Source organism: Salmo salar, chromosome ssa01 (genome assembly GCF_905237065.1).
Source record: "Salmo salar chromosome ssa01, Ssal_v3.1, whole genome shotgun sequence".
Classification (NCBI taxonomy): domain Eukaryota; kingdom Metazoa; phylum Chordata; class Actinopteri; order Salmoniformes; family Salmonidae; genus Salmo; species Salmo salar.
This window is the reverse complement of record NC_059442.1, coordinates 31,064,975-31,087,959: the sequence shown is the minus strand read 5'-3', so window position 1 is coordinate 31,087,959 and position 22,985 is coordinate 31,064,975. Positions and strand designations below refer to the sequence as shown.

At 43.3% G+C, this 22,985-nt stretch overlaps 1 protein-coding gene across 4 annotated transcripts; it reads left to right on the top strand.

Annotated features, from left to right (window-relative positions):
* The first annotated feature begins 529 nt into the window (after window positions 1–529).
* LOC106599536 (exocyst complex component 3-like protein 4) lies at window positions 530–22,672 on the top strand. 4 transcript variants are annotated; one of them, XM_045716839.1, is made up of 16 exons: window positions 530–688; window positions 10,174–10,493; window positions 10,944–10,988; window positions 11,543–11,770; window positions 13,189–13,317; window positions 15,098–15,328; window positions 15,589–16,216; window positions 16,338–16,455; window positions 16,615–16,743; window positions 16,888–16,988; window positions 17,209–17,307; window positions 18,653–18,692; window positions 19,067–19,189; window positions 20,575–20,727; window positions 21,002–21,120; window positions 22,006–22,672. In XM_045716839.1, the coding sequence occupies exons 2-16, from the start codon at window positions 10,190–10,192 to the stop codon at window positions 22,220–22,222; spliced, it is 2,664 nt and encodes an 887-aa protein (XP_045572795.1). In that variant the 5' UTR covers window positions 530–688; window positions 10,174–10,189; the 3' UTR covers window positions 22,223–22,672. The 4 variants fall into 4 exon arrangements, with proteins under 4 accessions (XP_045572795.1, XP_014046300.1, XP_014046316.1 ...); XM_014190825.2 differs by having other exon boundaries at window positions 18,653–18,776; window positions 22,006–22,670; XM_014190841.2 differs by lacking the exon at window positions 10,944–10,988 and having other exon boundaries at window positions 18,653–18,776.
* Window positions 22,673–22,985: the final 313 nt, after the last annotated feature.

The following is a 22,985-nucleotide window of genomic DNA, read 5'->3' as shown; positions in this document are numbered from 1 at the left end:
ACAATTAAGGGTTCTACCTGGAACCAGCAAGGGTTATCCTATGGGGACAGACAAACAACCCTTTTTTAACATTTTTTTTATGTGTGTGTTTGTCTTCATGCATTTTGTAATTTTGTGTATTGTATATTGTAAGTGCTTGATGTATTTATGCAGGGCTCATCTGTAAAAGAGACCATAGTCTCAGTATGACTTCCCTGTCAAAATAAGTTAGCAGATGCAATCAGGTGCAGTAAATGCCAAACAAGCACACAATAACCAACAATTCAAAGATAATCCAAAAGTTGTTTTTCTGAGCAGTTGTTTGCTATTTACAGATAGACCTGTAGCGTATCTAGTCTACTGTAGAACTCCACTTTGGGATATCTCAAAACTATGCCTGTATGAAAGTGCAGTCTGGTTTAAAAGCCTCGTCGTTCTATATCGTGTGTAATTGTTTGCCACGGACTTAGGCCTAGCTACAACAAATATTAATGGTAATGTAATGATTAACTTTCTAACAATATTTGATCTTTGCTTCTGTAATGCGCAGGTTGTCTCGAGCCCACATTTTTGCTGTGATATTGTTGGTTACACAAGACTTCTATAGCTACCTGTCACTACTGGTGAGGTGAACATGAAAGTGAAAGCAGTGAAATCCCCAGATTGGTAGACCTAGTCACCACTCCAGACTGTAAAAGGTGTTGCTCAGGTGAGTCAGGCTATATTCTTTTGAAATTTGAAAGGGTGTATGCTTATGAGAAAAATGTATCTGTATGTCTGTAATGCTTTCCCCTATAGAAAATAAGAGCAGGGGATACTGCTGAGGCAGATTGTTTTTACAGACTAGGTTTCATGCAAATTGGGGCATTTGTCATACAATTTCCTTCTTTAGCCTCTGCATGCTAAGTTTTGCCTCGAAAATGGTGATGAATGTACTATAACGCTATACAGAGACATACTTCGATAGATACCAAACGGCTCTTTCCATTTTTACAGGCAAGTTTTAACATGTCACTGCAGCTATCAACAAATAAGCTGTCTCTCTCATGGAAACTTAAGTGAGGAGGATGTTTATTCATCAACATTGTTGGGGAGTAGTGAACTACTGTACATTTAAACTAGTAATGTAATTACATTTGCAGTAGCTTGGTGTACTAAATTCAAATCTTGGTAGTGTTTCAGTAGTATCTTGCTTGTGTTTTGTACATTTTTGCCATGTAGTGATACAGCTAACTACTGGAACTACACTACTTTTATTTGCAAAAATAATAATAAAATATAGGTGAAATAGGCAAGAATGTCCTTTCTTTTTCGTCATCAAACCTGCCTAATTCTCACTTGAAACACTTTTGTGTGTGCCTAATTCTCACTTTTGTTTTTAATAGGCTTAATTACACATTCTGTTAACATCTGACTCCAGAGTGAACTGTTTTTGCAATTCGTAGTCTATGACATTTCATATTTAGATATGGTAATTTTTCATGAAGTAGTTTGGATGTAGTGAACTACTTTTTCTAAGTAACTTAACTTAAGTAAGCTATATTTTTCTTAAGGGTAGCTTTGGACACTCTTACTGACACTCTTACTGACAGTTGTGGCTGTTTCGCGTGATGTATTGTTGTCTCTACATTCTTGCCCTTTGTGCTGTTGTCTGTGCCAAATAATGTTTGTACCATGTTTTGTGCTGCTGCCATGTTGTGTTGCTACCATGTTGTTGTCATGTTGTGTTGCTACCATGTTATGTTTTCATGGCAGATGATTACACGGGCTGCTTTATATAATCAACATTTCATTATTTATTTATTTTTTTCCCATATTTTCTCATTGTTTCTGTGATACATTTTTTAAATGAACATTTAAATTAAATTTTTTAAGAGTCTTTCCTGTTTAATGAGTATTTTAGTATTTTGATACTTTGTGCAAGGCAATTGATCAGCATTAAAAACTTGTGGATGGGGCCTCCCGAGTGGCGCAGCGGTCTAAGACACTGTATCGCAGTGCAAGCTGTGTTGCTACAGATGCGGGTCCGATACCCGTCTGTGTCGTAGCCGGCCGCGACCGGGAGACCAATGAGGCGTCACACAATTGGCCCAGAGTCGTCTGGTTTAGGGGAGGGTTTGGTTGGCCGGGATGTCCTTGTCCCTTTGCACTATAGCGACTCCTGTGGTGGGCCGGGCGCATGCACGCTGACATGGTCACCAGGTTTACGGTATTTCCTTCGACACATTGGTGCGGCTTCTGGGTTAAGCTTGCATTGTGTCAAGAAGCACTGCGGCTTGGCGGGGTTGTGTTTTGGAGGACGCACGGCTCTCGACCTTCGCCTCTCCCGAGGCCGTACGGAAGTTGCAGCGATAGGACAAGACTGTAACTACCAATTGGATATGACAAAAAGGGGTAAAAAAAAACTTTTAGATGGGTATAATTTGTATGTGTATAATAGTAATATTTAAAATGACTAAATTGGGTAATTTTGTATACATTTATTTAAATTTGCATTGGGCCGCTTCTGGGGGGATTCTGGTAAGATGCCGGAAAAGTCAGCTGAATTCTGGTAGACAGAAATGTCTACCAGAATGTCAATGTACTTGGGCCGATTCTGGGCAGTCATTCATTTAGATTCCGGGCCGATTCAATCAGTTCCGGCCCCCCAGAAGAGGGCTGCTTCTGGGCCAATTCTTCATTGCTAGCTGGGAAGAATTTGTTCTTAACTGACTTTCCTAGTTAAATAAAGGTTAAATAAAATAAGAAAGCTTTAGTGTAGCTTAACTTCTTCCAGTGTGAAGTAATTGGTAGCTTGGTAAACTATATTTTCAGAGTAGCTTCCCCAACACCGCAAATCAATTAGGGGGTACCTTGGTTAAATGACCACACCCGTACCTTAAAAAGTGAACTTCGAAAAGCTGAACATAAATGGAAGGCCTGCAAACTTCAAGTATTCTATGAGATAATGAAGGATCTGATGAGAAACTACAATGTTGCAGTTAAAGATGCAAGAGTGAAAGTTGTTTTCGAGCAATTGGTGGCTTATTTGAGTATGAACAACTTCAGTCAGGTTACGGAAACTTCAGTCAGAATACGGAAACTGCTTTATTGAAAGTCAGTAATGTTAGGTTCTAATTATTAGAGTAAGAACTCGACGGACACAAAGCTTAAACCAAGTTTATTCTTCCCAAAGGATTGAACAGCTGAATCGACAAAAACATGTTTACAATAGTGGTGATATGTACCCCAGTTTGGGTGGATTCTCCTCCTTCTCGCTAAACATTGCATTTTTATTGCTAGGCAGGAAACTAAGTGATACGGGTAATAAACTTTTCCTTCTCCCTTAACGTGACCTAACCTGACCTCGACCCCCTTCATCACTAATCCATGACTCTCTCCCCTTATCAATGCCTGCCACATATGATCGTTTTCCCTACACTCAGTACATTCCAAGCTTAATTGCACCTACCATAGATCTTCCTCCTACAGATAACCATTCACTTCTGGTGTAGACCTTCTAACCTAAGCACTCAATATTTCAATAGGGTACCTGATAATTAACCCTATCCCAAGTTTAGGAGTTAGAATCCAGAATCCATCAGTAATAACTTTCTGTTGGCTGCCGATGCCAGTGAATGCTCTATCCTAGTTCTTTTGGATCTCAGTGCCGCCTTTGATACTATCGATCATAACATTCTTGTCTACCGGCTGGAGAGGTGGGTGGGAATCTACGGTATTGCCCTCGATTGGTTCAGGTCATATTTATGTGAGCATGGGTGGTTCAGTATCGTCCCCAGCAACTATTCACTATGGTGTCCCTCAGGGGTCAATTCTAGGCCCCATCATTTTTTCCCTGCACATGTGTCCCCTTGGTGACATCATTCGCGATCACAAAATTCAGTTTCACTGCTACGCGGATGACACACAGCTTTATTTACCAATCAGATCCAGTGATCAAGCTAGCGTAGCTACCCTTCACAAGTGTCTTGTTGATATCATATGTTGGATGTCTGACAACTTCTTCCAGCTAAATGACAAGAAATCAGGTTGTTTTATTTGGCCCTCACCTTGCTAGAACCCAGACTGAGAATAACCTTGGTCCTTTGTCCACCAATGTAAAGCCTACGGCCAGAAACCTTGGTGTCTTCTTTGACCCTAATCTAAATTTCGAGTTGCATGTAAAGAAGATTGTCCAGTCCTGCATTTATCGTCTTAGAAATATAGCCAAAGTCAAGTATTTTATTTCAGTCACTGATCAGGACAAAGTTAATCATGATTTTATTTCCTCACTCCTAGATTACGTTAACTATTTATATAAATGTATTAGTCAGAAATCACTCCATCTACATATAGTTCAAAATGCTGCAGCTTGGCTTTTAACAGGCACCAGAAAATGTACCATGTCACACCTATTTTAGCTTCTCTACACTGGCTACCAATCACTTTTAGAATCGATTTTTCAATTGTGTTAATCACGTTTAAGGCTCGGTTTAGCCCTATCCTATATCTCAGATATTTTATCTCCTTACGAGTGGGGATGCAGCCTGAGATCCTCTAGCAAAGCACTGTTGACCATTCCAAAGTCGAAAACTGCCATTAGAGCTCCTAGACTTTGGAATGGTCTGTTAGAGGAGATTAGGTTTGCAGATTCAGTGCCCCTTTTTAAATCCCTACTGAAGACAGACTTTTATAAAAGTACATTCTTAGCAGTGACTTGTGAATTGTTTGTCCCTTGCCTAGCGGCATATTAGAATATAATACTCCCTACATAGTAATTACAGGTTGTACACAAATTAATGTATCCATATATGATTCTTACGCAATATAGGAACACTACCCTTATTTTCAACTTGAGGTACTTTGCCAGGTTGGGTTTTATTTTTTATTTTTTCACCTTTATTTAACCAGGTAGGCAAGTTGAGAACAAGTTCTCATTTACAATTGTGACCTGGCCAAGATATGGCAAAGCAGGACGACAACATACAACAACACAGAGTTACACATGGAGTAAAACAAATATACAGTCAATAATACAGTAGAAAAATAAGTCTATGTACAATGTGAGCAAATGAGGTGAGATAAGGGAGGTAAAGGCAAAAAAAAGTCCATGGTGGCAAAGTAAATACAATATAGCAAGTAAAACACTGGTATGGTAGATTTGTAGTAGAAGAAAGTGCAAAGTAGAAAACGAGTTAATGGGGTGCAAAGGAGCAAAATAAAATAAATAAATACAGTAGGGGAAGGGGTAGTTGTTTGGGCTAAATTATAGATGGGCTATGTACAGGTGCAGTGAACTGTGAGCTGATCTGACAGCTGGTGCTTAAAGCTAGTGAGGGAGATAAGTGTTTCCAGTTTCAGAGATTTTTGTAGTTTGTTCCAGTCATTGGCAGCAGAGAACTGGAAAGAGAGACGGCCAAAGGAGGAATTGGCTTTGGGGGTGACCAGAGAGATATACTTGCTGGAGCGCGTGCTACAGGTGGGTGCTGCTATGGTGACCAGTGAGCGGAGATAAGGGGGGACTTTACCTAGCAGGGTCTTGTAGATGACCTGGAGCCAGTGGGTTTGGCGATGATTATGAAGCGAAGGCCAGCCAACGAGAGCGTACAGGTCGCAGTGGTGGGTAGTATATGGGGCTTTGGTGACAAAACGGATGGCACTGTGATAGACTGCATCCAGTTTGTTGAGTAGGGTATTGGAGGCTATTTTGTAAATGACATCGCCAAAGTCGAGGATTGGTAGGATGGTCAGTTTTACGAGGGTATGTTTGGCAGCATGAGTGAAGGATGCTTTGTTGCGAAATAGGAAGCTAATTCTTGATTTAACTTTGGATTGGAGATGTTTGATGTGAGTTTGGAAGGAGAGTTTACAGTCTAACCAGACACCTAGGTATTTTTAGTTGTCCACATATTCTAAGTCAGAACCGTCCAGAGTAGTGATGCAGGACAGGCGGGCAGGTGCAGGCAGCGATCGGTTGAAGAGCATGCATTTAGTTTTACTTGTATTTAGGAGCAGTTGAAGGCCACGGAAGGAGAGTTGTATGGCATTGAAGCTCGTCTGGAGGGTTGTTAACACAGTGTCCAAAGAAGGGCCAGAAGTATACAGAATGGTGTCGTTTGCGTAGAGGTGGATCAGAGACTCACCAGCAGCAAGAGCAACATCATTGATGTATACAGAGAAAAGAGTTGGCCCAAGAATTGAACCCTGTGGCACCCCCATAGAGACTGCCAGAGGTCCGGACAACAGGCCCTCCGATTTGACACACTGAACTCTATCAGAGAAGTAGTTGGTGAACCAGGCGATGCAATTATTAGAGAAACCAAGGCTAATGAGTCTGCCGATGAGGATGTGGTGATTGACAGAGTCGAAAGCTTTGGCCAGGTCAATGAAAACGGCAGCACAGTATTGTTTTTTATCGATGGCGGTTACGATATCGTTTAGGACCTTGAGCGTGGCTGAGGTGCACCCATGACCAGCTCTGAAACCAGATTGCATAGCGGAGAAGGTGCAGTGGGATTCGAAATGGTCGGTGATCTGTTTGTTGACTTGGCTTTCGAAGACCTTAGAAAGGCAGGGTAGGATGGATATAGGTCTATAGCAATTTGGGTCAAGTGTCCCCTCCTTTGAACAGGGGGATAACAGCAGCTGCTTTCCAATCTATGGGAATCTCAGACGACACGAAAAAGAGGTTGAACAGGCTAGTAATAGGGGTTGCAATAATTTCGGTAGATAATTTTAGAAAGAAAGGGTCCAGATTGTCTAGCCCGGCTGATTTGTAGGGGTCCAGATTTTGCAGCTCTTTCAGAACATCAGCTGAATGGATTTGGGAGAAGGAGAAATGGGGAAGGCTTGGGCAAGTAGCTGTGGGGGGTGCAGTGCTGTTGACTGCAGTAGGGGTAGCCAGGTGGAAAGCATGGCCAGCCGTAGAAAAATACTTATTGAAATTCTCAATTATAGTGGGTTTATCGGTGGTGACAGAGTTTCCTATCCTCAGTGCAGTGGGCAGTTGGGAGGAGGTGTCCTTATTCTCCATGGACTTTACAATGTCCCAGAACTTTTTTGAATTTGTGTTGCAGGAAGCAAATTTCTGCTTGAAAAAGCTAGCCTTAGCTTTTCTAACTGCCTGTGTATATTGGTTTCTAACTTCCCTGAAAAGTTGCATATCACGGGGGCTGTTTGATGCTAATGCAGAACGCCATAGGATGTTTTTGTGTTGGTTAAGGGCAGTCAGGTCTGGGGAGAACCAAGGGCTATATCTGTTCCTGGTTCTAAATTTCTTGAATGGGGCATGCTTATTTAAGATGGTGAGGAAGGCATTTAAAAAAAATAACCAGGCATCCTCTACTGACGGGATGAGGTCAATATCCTTCCAGGATACCAGGGCCAGGTCGATTAGAAAGGCTTGCTCGCTGAAATGTTTCAGGGAGTGTTTGACAGTGATGAGTGGAGGTCGTTTGACTGCGGACCCATTACGGATGCAGGCAATGAGGCAGTGATCGCTGAGATCTTGGTTGAAAACAGCAGAGGTGTATTTAGAGGGCAAATTGGTTAGGATGATATCTATGAGGGTGCCAGTGTTTACGGCTTTGGGGTGGTACCTGGTGGGTTCATTAATAATTTGTGTGAGATTGAGGGCGTCAAGCTTGGATTGTAGGATGGCTGGGGTGTTAAGCATGTCCCAGTTTAGGTCACCTGGTAGCACGAGCTCTGAAGATAGATGGGGGGCAATCAGTTCAAATATGGTGTCCAGAGCACAGCTGGGGGCCGAGGGTGGTCTATAGCAGGCGGCAACGGTGAGAGACTTGTTTTTAGAGAGATGGATTTTTAAAAGTAGAAGTTCAAATTGTTTGGGTACAGACCTGGATAGTAGGACAGAACTCTGCAGGCTATCTCTGCAGTAGATTGCAACACCGCCCCCTTTGGCCGTTCTATCTTGTCTGAAAACGTTGTAGTTAGGGATACATCACCAGAGGAGCAGAGAAGTATGAGGATAAGGGTATGGCTAAAAGCTATAAGAATTGGTCGTCTGTGACGTCCAGAATAGAGAGAAAAAGGAGCAGGTTTCTGGGGGCGATAAAATAGCTTCATGGTATAATGTACAGACAGAGGTATGGTAGGATGTGAGTACAGTGGAGGTAAACCTAGGCATTTAGTGATGATGAGAGAGATATTGTCTCTAGAAACATCATTGAAACCAGAAGATGTCATAGCATGTGTGGGTGGAGGAACTGAGAGGCTGGATAAGGTATAATGAGCAGGGCTAGAGGCTCTACAGTGAAATAAGCCAATAAACACTAGCCAGAACAGCAATGGACAAGGCATATTGACATTAAGGAGAGACATGCTTAGCCGAGTGATCAAAGGGTCCAGTGATAGCTAGCCGAGCCATAGGTAGCAAGCTGGTAGAAGATGGAGGAGGTCTGTTTTTAGCCACCTCGTGCAATTCCGTCTGTAGATTAGTGGGGTTCCATGTGGTAGGGGGGACCAGTCCAATTGGCAAAATAGTTAGTTATAGTGGCCCAAGAAAATTGTCCAATAGACCTATTCAGATAGCAGCCGATAAGAGAGCAAACGATTAGCGGGCCGCAGATGGGCATTCAGGTTACGTCGCGACGGAGGGGCCAGTTGGATAACTCCCTCGGGCAGGCAACGCCGGTGGTCCAGTCGTGAAGGCCCGATGGGGCTCCGCATCGGCCGTAAAACGGGTCCGGATAGGTGATTGTAGCCCAGGAGAGGCTGATGGAACTCTTCAGCTGGCTAGCTCCGGAATAGCCCAGGAGTGGCTGATGAAACTCTTCAGCTGGCTAGCTCCGGAATAATTATGTTAACTCCGGGACCAATGTTGCCAATAGTCACTCAGGTAGCAGCTAGCTAGCTGCAAGATCCAGGTGTAAACGTCCAGAGCCTGCGGTGTACAAAGTCGCGCTGTACAAAAATTGGTGATAGCTTTTCGAGCTAATGGATAGCTGAGGACCGCTAACCGTGGCTAGCTAAACTCCAACGTTAGCCAGGATAACCTTTGGCTAGCTTCTGTTGTGGATTTCAGATTTGAGGTAAATAATACTTTTATTTTTTAAATTGGTGAGGCGGGTTGCAGAAGAGTGTTTTGAGGTTGAGTTTTTAGAAAAAAAAATATGTAAAAAGATATGCGAAGAAAATATGTAAATATATATATATATACACGACAAGAGGAAGACAAAGGATGTCTGAACTGCTACGCCATCTTGGGACGATGGGTTGATTACCATGATGGCACATCCTGTCTGTCACGTATACTCCCTCTCCGGCGCTTGTGGTCATCAGGCTGCTCATTATTATGCACACCTGTCACCATCATTACACGCATCAGCGCCTCGTCAGACTCACCTGGACTCAATCACCTGCCTGATTACCTTCCCTATATACACTACCGTTCAAAAGTTTGGGGTCACTTAGAAATGTTCTTGTTTTTGAAAGAAAAGCAATTTTTTTGTCCCTTTAAAATAACATCAAATTGATCAGAAATACAGTGTAGACATTGTTAATGTTGTAAATTACTATTGTAGCTGGAAATGGCTGATGGAAAGAGTGGGAGGCCCCGGTGCACAACTGAGCAAGAGGACAAGTACATTAGAGTGTCTAGTTTGAGAAACAGGCGCCTCACAAGGCCAGCATCCCGGAGTCACCTCTTCACTGTTGACGTTGAGACTGGTGTTTTGCGGATACTATTTAATGAAGCTGCCAGTTGAGGACTTGTGAGGCATCTGTCGTTAGGCTGCTCATTATTACGCACACCTGTCACCATCATTACGCGCATCAGCGCCTCATCAGACTCACCTGGACTCACTCACCTGCCTGATTATCTTCCCTATTTATGTCACTCCCTTTGGTTCTTTCCCAAGGTGTTATTGTTTCTGTTCCTGTGACTGTTTGTGTTCCATGTCTGTACGCTGCTCAGGTTTCTTGTTTTGTTCCATGTTCATTTATTTATTAAATTATTATCTCCCTGTACATGCTTCCCGACTCCCAGTGTACACGTTATACTGTCCCTGTCCCTCTTACCTTCAAGAGAAAATAGCATGTTGTCTGTAAACAGAAGCTGTTCCTGCTGACTGCTGAGACAGGCACCAAAAGCTACAGGCACTTTTAACAACACATTCCACAGACACTGCCTTACCTGACACAGATGTATTTTTTAGAGACATTTTTCATCTTTCCCCTACCATTTTATTTTAGTAACCAGGGACATTCGATGGCAAGCGGTGATCAGATGGCAGAGATTGGGGAACCTGGGGACATGGAGGAGGTGAATGAAGCTCAGGGTCTAGAGGACAGATCCTCCCTCATATCCACCATGGAAAGGAACGGGAAGACCCAACCAGACAGCCCGGTGAAGGAGAAGAAACTGGGGATGATGAAGCAGGTTGGAGAGAGGAGTCCTCTGGCCTCAAACAGCAACGGGTCAAAGGACAGACCCTATTCAGACCAGGGGGGGGACAGTATTGACCCTGAAGTGACATCTCTGACCCATCAGCTGCCGCCCACTCACTCGCCAAGTAAGTTTTACTCGGGTTTGTCCCTCTGTCAAATTAAGTGAGTTATGAAATATCCTCTTTAGTCAAGAAAGGGCTTCCCAAGGTCATGGGAAGAGGAAGTCTCAGGAGACACAGAATGACAGTATAAATTACAGGAAGGACTCTCCTATGCACTGTATTGGGGACTTGTATTTATTTGTTTTCAGCCTGACATAGGCCAGACTGAGCAGGAGGTTTTCCTCATTACTCAAAAATGTACATTCCTATCTTAATAAGAAAACATCTCCCAACCAAGCAGGATATACACTAACATAACTAACCTTTGTACAATAACAAATCTGACAGAAGCTGCTTAACCAGTTGTGCACACACACACAAACAGTCAGCACACCCACTATTACACTGAAAAGGTAGTTACATTTCTACCGGTATTCATTGTCAAAGAGATCAGCAACTCTCTCTCTCGCTCAGGTTTGAGTGCTGGGTCTCCTGTGGCCTCTCCCCTGAAGAGTCCAGGTGAGTTTTTCCAAAGGAAGGAGGGAGAAGAGAGTGCAGAAGATTCACCACCATCCCAGAAAAAACACTCCAGAACACACTCAGGGACACTGCTGTTAACCCAACCAACCAGAACTTGTTCTTGTCAATGGTTGTTTTTAAAGGCTGTTTGCAGTAGGTGTAGATGCTGTTCAAAGACGAACACAAATACATCTCTTTCACTGAGAGAATTCTAGAGAGCTTTGTTGGGATACCCTTCTGTAATACAGGCGTTCCTAAACTTTTACTGCACATGACCCCAAATTGACACTAGAAAATGCAGAGGACCCCATTTGGGAAAATGATATTCCCCTAGTTAACGCTGTGTGTTCATATTTACAACATTTTAGGTCCCGCAGGCTGTTCCAAGACATAATAATGACATGAAAGTGCGTTCCAATAGTGTAAGAGGTCCTTAGTTGACATTAAAAGGTTGTATTCGTATATCTATTTGAAGATAAATGTTATTAATTTGTTTGATGAGATTAAGTTTGGAACCACTGTCGTAATCTGTTTTCTGTATTGGCCATCTATAGACTCATCAACCATTGGGGACTCTCTTCTGAAGAAGGGGGCTTCCATTCGACGGAGTTTGCGATTTGTGAGGAATAAGAAGGACAAGACCCTCAAACAGGAGCCGCTCCAGTCTGTCACTGAGATCACAGTGGAGGAGAAGAGAGAGAGGGAGCGAGAGCGAGAGAAGAAGAAAGAAGAGGTCAACGAGTCATACATACTCCCAGAGATACCCCTCATACCCCCCTCAGGTAAGGCTCTGTCTGTCTGTCTCTCTCTCTTTCAATATCAAAGTCAAAGAGATCACCCAGCTAGAACATTTGGTTCCTTGGAAGTTGTGGGAATGTATGTTTTTTCAGCTTCCCATTGATTCTTCAAAAAAAGCCAGAACTTTCCTAACCGGTAAAACTGAACTTTTTTTTTTACTTTCTGAGAACGGTAGTGAAAATTGACTGTTCTTGGAATGTACATTTTTAGGCTGCTGGAAGGTTATTATAACATTTTACAATGGTTCCCTGAAAGTTTTCCTGGGAGGTTTTTATTAACGTTCCGAGAACATAAATTATAGGTTATTTGAAGGTAATTAAAATGACAATATGTAACTTTTTGGGCGACACAACCAAATTCACATAGAAACGTGAGTTATAGATATGTCATTCTCATTGAAAGCAAGTCTAAAAAGCGGTAGATCTGTTCTATGTGCACTATTTCTATGCTTCCCTTTCTTAAATTTTGTTTTTGTCTTTTCCTTTTGGTTTTGTACACCAGCTGAAAATTTAAATGCAAGATTTTCTAGGGATTTAGATGGTATAATGATTCTCTACACTATACTTGCTTGTTTTGTCACATTAACTGAAAGTAGGCAAACTATTATAATTTTACCAGGAAATGGCAGTGAAATCTGCATAGTGCACCCTTTAAATGTTGTTCTGAGAACATGTTTCAGTAAGACTGTTAATAGTACTGCTAGCTTAGATTGGGTTAACTGTTTTGAACTCCAAGCACAGATGGGACACACAGAAATTCATTTGCTTAGGCATTAATCATGCAAAAACATTTCTTATTTATTGTGGCATGGCGTCAGTGAGATTCTAACCTATGATCTTCTGTTTTCTATCCAAGGAATTAGTCCTCTGCGACACCAGGATGGAGATAGTGTGTCATTTTTTAAAACTCATACGAAGCTGTTCATTTTACTCTATTCAAACAGACCCCATTTCAAAGGAAACAAGCACTCATTAAGATCAGGTGTGGCCAATTAGCGGAACACTTAAACACACTTAACAAGATAGAGGATAGAGAGAGTTTTGTTGAAGCTGAGAGTGGAATGTATATGTTTTTAAATAGCATTCTTGGAACGTTCTTTGAACGTTACTAATGTTTTCTTGCAGTTTTATGGAAAGTTTTGTTAATGTTCTGAGAACATGATTTTAAATAGAACCATGTAGGAACCTGTAGGAAACGTTATGCTGAAATTCCCACCTAAGAAACATATGGTTCTCAGAACGTTATGTTTTTCCTGGCTATCCTGCACCCTTCCCAGAACATTGTGGGAAGGTTATATGTAAAATAACCATAGAGCTTGGTGAGAGCGTGGTTGTCCTAAGAAACATATGGTTATCCTGGCATTAGGTGCTAGCTGGGCAGCAACTCTCTCTCTCTCACTCAGGTTTGAGTGCTGGGTCTCCTGTGGGCTCTCCCCTGAAGAGTCCGGTTGGGTTCTTCCAAAGAAAGGAGGGAGGAGAGATTGCAGAAGATTCACCACCATCCCAGAAAAAACACTTCAGAACACACTCAGGTACACTGCTGTTAACCCAACCAACCATAACTTGTTCTTGTCAATGGATGTTTTTAGAGGCTGTTTGCAGTAGGCATAAATACTGTTCAAAGATGAGCACAAATATATACACTGCTCAAAAAAATAAAGGGAACACTAAAATAACACATCCTAGATCTGAATGAATGAAATAATCTTATTAAATACTTTTTTCTTTACATAGTTGAATGTGCTGACAACAAAATCACACACAAATAATCAATGGAAATCCAATTTGTCAACCCATGGAGGTCTGGATTTGGAGTCACACTCAAAATTAAAGTGGAAAACCACACTACAGGCTGATCCAACTTTGATGTAATGTCCTTAAAACAAGTCAAAATGAGGCTCAGTAGTGTGTGTGTGTGGCCTCCACGTGCCTGTATGACCTCCCTACAACGCCTGGGCATGCTCCCGATGAGGTGGCAGATGGTCTCCTGAGGGATCTCCTCCCAGACCTGGACTAAAGCATCCGCCAACTCCTGGACAGTCTGTGGTGCAACGTGGCGTTGGTGGATGGAGCGAGACATGATGTGCTCAATTGGATTCAGGTCTGGGGAACGGGTGGGCCAGTCCATAGCATCAATACCTTCCTCTTGCAGGAACTGCTGACACACTCCAGCCACATGAGGTCTAGCATTGTCTTGCATTAGGAGGAACCCAGGGCCAACCGCACCAGCATATCGTCTCACAAGGGGTCTGAGGATCTCATCTCGGTACCTAATGGCAGTCAGGCTACCTCTGGCGAGCACATGGAGGGCTGTGCGGCCCCCCAAAGAAATGCCACCCCACACCATGACTAACCCACCGCCAAACCGGTCATGCTGGAGGATGTTGCAGGCAGCAGAACGTTCTCCACGGCGTCTCCAAACTCTGTCACGTCTGTCACATGTGCTCAGTGTGAACCTGCTTTCATCTGTGAAGAGCACAGGGCGCCAGTGGCGAATTTGCCAATCTTGGTGTTCTCTGGCAAATGCCAAACGTCCTGCACGGTGTTGGGCTGTAAGCACAACCCCCACCTGTGGACGTCGGGCCCTCATACCACCCTCATGGAGTCTGTTTCTGACCGTTTGAGCAGACACATGCACATTTGTGGCCTGCTGGAGGTCATTTTGCAGGGCTCTGGCAGTGCTCCTCCTGCTCCTCCTTGCACAAAGGTGGAGGTAGCGGTCCTGCTGCTAGGTTGTTGCCCTCCTACGGCCTCCTACACGTCTCCTGATGTACTGGCCTGTCTCCTGGTAGCGCCTCCATGCTCTGGACACTCCGCTGACAGACACAGCAAACCTTCTTGCCACAGCTCGCATTGATGTGCCATCCTGGATGAGCTGCACTACCTGAGCCACTTGTGTGGGTTGTAGACTCCGTCTCATGCTACCACTAGAGTGAAAGCACCGCCAGCATTCAAAAGTGACCAAAACATCAGCCAGGAAGCATAGGAACTGAGAAGTGGTCTGTGGTCACCACCTGCAGAACCACTCCTTTATTGGGGGTGTCTTGCTAATTGCCTATAATTTCTACCTGTTGTCTATTCCATTTGCACAACAGCATGTGACATTTATTGTCAATCAGTGTTGCTTCCTATGTGGACAGTTTGATTTCACAGAAGTGTGATTGACTTGGAGTTACATTGTGTTGTTTAAGTGCTCCCTTTATTTTTTGGAGCAGTGTATTTTTCACTGACAAGATTCTAGAGAGCTCCGTTGGGATATCCTGAGTCTTTTTAAGGTCTTCATAATCTGATCTCTGTATTGGCCATCTATAGACTCATCAACCATTGGGAACTCTCTTATGAAGAAGGGGGCTTCCATTCGACGGAGTTTGCGACTTGTGGGGAATAAGAAGGACAAGACCCTCAAACAGGAGCCGCTCCAGTCTGTCACTGAGATCAGAGTGGAGGAGAAAAGAGAGCGGGAGGAAGAGCGGGAGAGGGAGGAGAGTGTAGAGATCAAAGAGTCATACACACTCCCAGAGATACCCCTCACACCCCTCTCAGGTGAGGCTCACCGCCCCTCTCTCTCTCTCTCGCTCCCCCTCTTTCTCACTCACACTTTCTCTCTCACTTTGATTTGTCTCATCCATCTTTCTTTGTTTTAGCAACAGAGATCACAAGAGATCTTATCTGTGATGTAAATCACTACGCTTGTGTGTGCAGTATGTGTGTATTAGGTAAAACAGCCTGAACTTCCACAGACAGATAACAAAGTCGTCTCTATATGCACTAAGGCCTTCACTCTGTCTGCTCTTGCTCTCCAGTGATGCAGATCAACGAGCTGATTAAGACTGAGGTGCTGGAGGAGGCCCACCTGAACCTCCTCTCCCTACGCCAGGAGTTCCAGCGGGAGAGGGAGGAGTGCATGGAGGAGGCCTCCCCCATGGAGCTGGCCAAGAAGGAGAAGGACCTGAGCATCCTTTATAGAGCCATGCAGGAAAAGGTGAAGGAGATAGTGTGCAACTCCAACAGCCTTCCCTCCTGCAACAAGGAGCTCCTGATGCATGTGGCCCGCGTCATCCAGGAGGAGGAGACGAGGGAGGCAGAGCCCGGGGGCGTCGTTGGGCTAGGGGACTGGCGGGGTGCCTGGAGGGAGGCTGTGAGCAAGGGGGTCGAGGCAACGTTGAAGAGAGTTAATCTGGACAGGCCCGAGCAGAATGCCTCCTGGCTGGCTATCCACCTGGGCCTGCTGGGCAAGGCCATTGTAGAAGACTTGGAGAAGGTGAAGGGAGAGCTGCAGGGCTCTTACCCACCCAGCTTCAACGTGTTCAGCACCTACATGAGCTGTTACCATGGTGCTGTCAGCCAGCACCTGAACACGCTTCAGCAGCAGGTGACAGATCTGAAGGACTACTACGCCCTGCTGGACTGGATCATCAATTGCTATGAGAGGTGAGGAAGACTAAAAGTCATTGTCTTGACTAAGAAGTACAGTGCATATAAACAAAATGTTTTCTATGACTCAAAATGGTGAGTATTATTGTATCTGAGAGACACCATCCCTGTTGAACAGTGAGAAGATAATGAGCAGTCCTTCATTGAGGCCAGAGATGGAGGCTGAGAAAATAGGCCTCTCACTGGAGGAGGGCTTCCTGGACCAGCTCAAGGGGAAATACTGCATGCGGGCTAAGGTAAGGGATCGAACACTTCTAAGAGACAGATGGAAAGATGTTTAGGAGGAATTCAGATTGAAAGAAGGTACACTAGAAGAGTTTACAAACATTTTTGTTATATTTTGCTCGTCAGTCCTTTAGCCTTTATTATTCTTTTGCTTTCCATGTCTTTTCCAGGAGGACATGAGAGCTTCGCTGGATAGAATATTAGAGCTTGAAAACGAGGACATTTGGATAAAGAAACAGGCACCAGAGACCGATGATGAACACTTCTTGAACTCTGACATACACATGGATATTTGGACGGTATTGTTTTGTCATGATTTCATATATTGCAATACTGTCATATCTCCATTAGAGGGCAACATTGCCTACTTAGATACATTTTCATTGTAGTGACAGGCTACTATTACTTTGTAAGAGTTGAAACTGATGTTGCTTTCTTTGTAGAAAGTTAAGAGCAATGCTGTTAACTCCAAGAGGATTGACGTGAACCTGGAGATGAGAGTAGTCTGTTCCTGCCTGGAAGAGTTACAGCAGTTTCCCAAACGGTATGCTCTGCAACAGTCCTGTAACAGCATTTCGCTACACTCACAATAACATCTGATAATCATGTGTATGTGACCAATAAAATGTTATTTGATTTGAGTCTGCTTTTTCTATCTCTATCCTAACCATTATTCACTGGAAAAACAAAACCGGGCCTTCTCCTTTGTGTGTTAATAACCCCATGGCTTATATATGTTTTATCTCTCCTTTCTCTCTCCATAGATTTGAGACTAAATTAACGTACTGCTGTAACAGTGTGGAAAACCCTTCACTTTGGGCTGACTATCAGATAACCTACATCAACACCTTTACAGCTCTTAAGTAAGTCTGAATCCTCTTCACTACATCCGGTAAACAACACTCCCCACGAATGCGGAAGACACATTTCAGTTGAATACATTCAGTTGGACAACTGACTAGGTATCCCCCTTTCCCTTTCCTCCACCCACAATGTAGACTAGAATGTCCTGGACAACAGTTGCTAGGCAGTCAGTTCAGCTTGCCAGACACTTTGGGGTACATTCAGCAAAGGAAGGTGTGAATAAATGAAACATTTGACTGCTGCCTAAAAGATTGACCTAAGAACAGAAGTCTTGGATCAGAAGAACAGTGTCAGTAACAATTAGTATTAATTAAACTATCTCAGTGATTTGATGCACATTTTTTGTTTGCAAACATATTTTAGTGGTATAGTGTCATGCATTTAGGTACAAGTTTAACTTCACTATGTCTGATTTGAAGTTGCCACTTATGCAACAGAAGTGTGATGGAAAACTGGGACGATGAAACAACTATAAGAGAGTATTTATTTAATGTGCATTTTCTGTGGAACCCAAATAAGGTAATTTAGCCTGCCTGCAAGATGCTGTTCAAGATAAACATAAAAAAATACACAAGTCATGTTGAATTATGGATAGATATGTACAGTATCTTACAAACCAACTCAAACATACTCAAACACACTACCATGCAGGCACAGTGGCACACTATATCATATTATTGTATAAGTGAAAGTGTATTGAAGAGCAAAGCTGTTTCCAGCCAACAGGCATTTCTGGAGTATATCACTGCCAGTCTGAAGAGAGAAACACCACGTGGTTTCAGGGAAACGGAGCTGCGCAAAATAACTGCCTAGGGGTTTAAGCTGTAGAAGACCTCTCTCCATGCTCAAAGAGCTGGTAATACCACTGAAACAATCCACAGCATGCCTATGTCAGTCAAAAAAGAGGAACATAGTATTAGAGATGGGCAAAAAAAGTCAGAATTCTCTCCTGCAGATTTAGTTATTCATGTTCAAGGAGACAGGACACTCAGATGGCCAGATATAACTTTATACTGTTTAGCCGTATTTCCTACTATTGGCATAATGTTTGTTTGGATAATCTCATCACGCAGCTCTATCAAGACAACATAGCCCTTCTTCCCCAAATTACCAAATCCATCTGTCACAAATGTTTCCAAACATAATCCGAAAACCCCAGTTTCACAAGAAACATCACATAGTTACACAAACAAAACATAATTCTGACGACCCCTGTTGAAACCCTCATGCCATTCCCCCTTCACCCCCCCTTCCCCAACGTAGTGTTCTGATGAATTGAACATAGGTGTGTATGAATGACAACCTGACCTGACCTCTTTCATTTCCCTCTTTCTCTTCCTCCAGGGAGCATATGGAGGGCTACAGGGAGAGCTGCCCAACACAGGTAGACCATCTCAGCAGAGAGGTGGATGGCCTGGTCCATAGACTGGTCCAGGGCCTGGAGGACCAGTTTAAAAATGATGTCAGGGTAGGTTAGGGAGGGAAGTTTGATTGACCTTATCCTCATTCTACAAATGCCCTGATAGCCTGAGTTGATCAGAGTGTGTTGAGGTGATTGAGATCTGTCTTTGCTACTTGTCTCGGGTGACCTGGAAGTTACTTAGTTTGGTAGCCTACTGATTTCATCCTTGCACATGTTTTTGTAAAGGCTTTTAAGCTAAGCTCTCAATTGCTCCTGCTGTCAATGTTATGGATGGGTGATCAAACAAAAAAGATTGTGAGGGAATGGGTGGGTTAATATGTGTCTGTTTCTTCCAGCCCTACCTCAGGAGAATGATGACGAGGAAGTGGCTCTCCACAGATGAGGACTTTCAACAGCTGTATAGCAGGACAGAGAAGCTGACCCATCGCTGTTCACAAATGAGACCTCCAAATGTACAGGTAAGGAATCAGGAAGTGCTGTTCATATTGTTTTAAATTAAGGATATAACACTCAATTAAGAAAATACTCAGAATTATATTTGGTGATATGGTGCTGCTAGTGATAGACAACATTTAGAGACAGAATACAGACACCGGAGTTTAAACAAAGTTTACATACAATATATAATACAACTAGGTAGAGTGAGCATAGAGCTATAAAATAATGAGCAGTTTTTTCAGCTGCCACAAGTAGTACATCCGCTGGTGTTCCTTCTTGGTGACCGTTGTGATGTCCTTCCACTTGAGCTTGTGGGAGTTGATGGTCCCCAGGAATTTGAATGATTCAGCAGTGCTAACAGCTGAGCCATCAATCACAAGGGGGAGAGATGGTGGAGGGCGGTTTCTGAAGTCAACCACCATTTCCCGCGGTTTTGCCTTTGTTGAGTTCCAGGTTATTACGACTGCACCAGGCCACTAGCCAATCGACCTCTCCACAGTACATGGACTCATCGCCATCGGTGATGAGACCGACCATAGTGGTGTTATCTGCAAACTTGAGTAGTTTGACAGATGCGTTGTTGAAGGTGCAGTCATTGGTGTAGAGTGAGAAGAGGTGAGAGCATGCAGCCTTGCAGCGTTCCGGTGTTGAGAGATAAAGAGTTCCAAAAGGTGTTTTCCCAGTTTTTCCTGTTGGGCAGGAATTCAGTGATCCAATGACAGATGGAGCTGGACACATTCAGCTGGGAGAGTTTGTCTTGTAGCAGTTCTGGGATGATGGTATTGAACGCAGAGCTAAAGTTTACAAACAGTATCCTTGCATATGTCTTTGGGTTCTCCAGGTGTTTGAGGATGTAGTGTAGGCCCATGTTGACAGCATCATCCACAGACCAGTTAGCTCTGTAGGCAAACTGCAGTGCGTCAAGGAAAGCTTCATTGATGGTTGTGAGATGGAACAGTACCAGACGCTCAAAGGTTTTCATGATGACCAAGGTGAGTACAGGTCTGTAGTCATTCAGACAGGAACCGTGCATTGCTCTAGTGACTGGTTGAAGATGTCCGTGAAAACGGGAGAGCTGGTCAGCGCAGTGCTTAAGTATGGCTGGAGGGACCGTGTCCGGGCCAGCAGCCTCCCTGCTATTCTCTTTCCTAAAGAGTCTGTTGCTGGAAGGTGACCATGCATAGAATGGAAAATGGATTAAAGTAGCTTCTTGAGTTGATGTGGAAATGGGGGTGAACTGCCAGGAAAAGCAGTAAAAGGGAGAGGAGGATGGATGTCACTTAGTTGATTAGGATGATGTCAGTCATGTGAAAGAGAGAATGTAAACCGTGAAAACAGCAGACTTTAATTTCTCTTTTTAATTATTTTCTCTTGCCCCACTGTTCCCTGTGTTCCTCTGCATCAGACCTTTTTGAGCCGCTTGCACTACTACGTGGTGAAAGAGTATGTCTCCCAGCTGATGAAAAACAACTACTCCTGTAAGAACAGGAAGCATGACAAAGCTGCCACCAAGATGAGGGCGCAGTGGGATAAACTCAAGGATCTGTTTAAGGAAATGGTAGCTAACACTTCTTAACCCTGAACCACAATCTGACCGTTCTAAGATTGTTTTATCAATTTACATCCACACACATTCCACTTTTCATGTTCATTCAACATTGTTTAAAATGTAGAATACTACAGTACATTGATTTGTTTCATCGTTATGGCTTTGTGTTTTGAGGAATGTTACTTTGTATATTCAGAATGGGCCCTCAGTGCTGTCATAAACAAATTACTTGTTATAACCATTCAAGACTACAAGACACACACATATTTTCCTCTTCTATAAGACAGCCCATGACTGGCTCCACCCAGTAGGAGACCACCTGAGTAACATCATTGGGGAAACAAACAAGAGGGACATAAAGAACCACCTGAAACTTTTCGTTGCTGACTACCCAGACATCAGGTAATACCATGCATCTTCCTGTGGTCACATCTTGTATCTGTTGATTTTGGTAATCAACAGAGTATACCGGTGTAATATGCACAGTATAAATTACAATGACAAAAAACTAGTTAAAAAAACATCATATGAATTCTACTCTGACTCTGTTATGGCCCTGTTGCTGTGAAGAGAGAAGAACAGCACTGGAAGACAAAGTAGGTCAGTGGTTAGCAGTGTTCATCAGACAGGGGAAGCATGCTGACAGTAGCAGATTGCGAGGGAGCAGAAAGCAATTGTTGATTCCTGATAGAAGTAAATGCAGGATGTACATAGGAGGGGCCAGACCCACCTGAGCCTGGTGAGAGATACTTACCCTCAGGTTACACAGACCCACAAAGATTTTGAAAACAAATCAAATTTTGAACAACTTCCATATCCATTGGGTGAAATACCAGTGTGCCATCACAGCAGCAAGATTTGTGACAAGTTGCCACAAGAAAAGGGCAACCAGTGAAGAACAAGCATCATTGTAAATGCAACCCATATTTATGTTTATTTTCCCTTTTGTAACACTGTCTATAATATGACATTTGAAATGTCTTTATTGCTTTGAAACATTTGTGAGTGTAATGTTTACTGTTTATTTCATTTTTGTTTATTATCTATTTCACTTACTTTGGCAATGTTTCCCATGTGAAAAAAGCCCATTGAATTGACTACAAAGCAGGGCTGACAGTGGGGGGTGTTCCCCCGATGAGGCATGAACACTTGTATGTTGTGCTGTACTTTCCCAGAACATTGTCCTGGTCTGGGTCTTTGTGAATCTCTCTGTGACATGTGATTTGTTGATTGAACTTTAGTAAACTACAAATCAAGATTCACTTAATTTTTGGTCTCTGTCTGCAGTAAGAAGCACCTGTCGGCTGTGCTGTACTTCAGGGGCTTGATGCGAGGCAGGGAGAGACAGGTGATCCTGCAGCGTCTCACTGAGCTGAAGAGGGAACTGGGAACCGCAGGGAACATTGGAGATAATAGAAGAGCCCTCTTTAGTGACATGCAGGTCACCAATACAGACTGTCTGGCTGACATGCCGTTCTTCTGTCTCCTCCTCCCAGACAGCTAATAAACAGACCTAGATACAGGAGCCCACCACAGAGATGGTAACCTAACCAAACTGTCTGAGAAAAATAACATACTGTATCACAAGTAGGTTCACCTCGCACAAATGAAACTTAAAATAATGATTAATGTAATCAAAGGGATGCTTTAAGACACCACATTTGTTTCCTATCATCTATTGTTACTACAGCCCACAACATGATGCTGCCACCCCCGTGCTTCACGGTTGGGATGGTGTTCTTCGGCTTGCAAGCATCCCCCTTTTTCCTCCAAACTGTCACGTCCTGGCCAGTATAAGGTTAATTGTTTTTGTAGTTTGGTCAGGACGTGGCAGAGGGTATTTGTTTTATGTGGTTCGGGGTGGTGTGTTTGTGTAAAGGGTGTTTGATTTAGTATTTCCGGGTTTTTGGTTGATGGTCTATGTGTTTGTATTCTATGGTTAGTCTGGTGTGTGTGTTTCTATGTTTGGTTAATTGGGGTTGGGACTCTCAGTTGAAGGCAGGTGTTGTCTATCTGCCTTTGATTGAGAGTCCCATATATTAGGGTGTGTTTGTGTGTGTGATTTGTGGGTGATTGTTCTGTGTTGAGCTTTGCTTTGCCAGACTGTTTGTTAGTTGTTAGTTTTTTCGTTTTTGTTATTTTGTATGTTCATTTTTGAAGATAATTAAAAATCAAGATGAGCATTCACGTACCTGCTGCGTTTTGGTCCTCCATTTCTACCAACGACAATTGTGACAGAATCACCCACCACTCAAGGACCAAGCAGC

Bases quoted from the DNA above. Each gene is read 5' to 3' on its own strand.
- LOC106599536 (XM_014190825.2), top strand. From the start codon at position 10,190: ATGGCAAGCGGTGATCAGATGGCAGAGATTGGGGAACCTGGGGACATG. The intron at 16,744-16,887 runs GTATTGTTTTGT...CTTTCTTTGTAG, and splicing joins TACACATGGATATTTGGACG to AAAGTTAAGAGCAATGCTGT. The intron at 19,190-20,574 runs GTAAGGAATCAG...CCTCTGCATCAG, and splicing joins TGAGACCTCCAAATGTACAG to ACCTTTTTGAGCCGCTTGCA.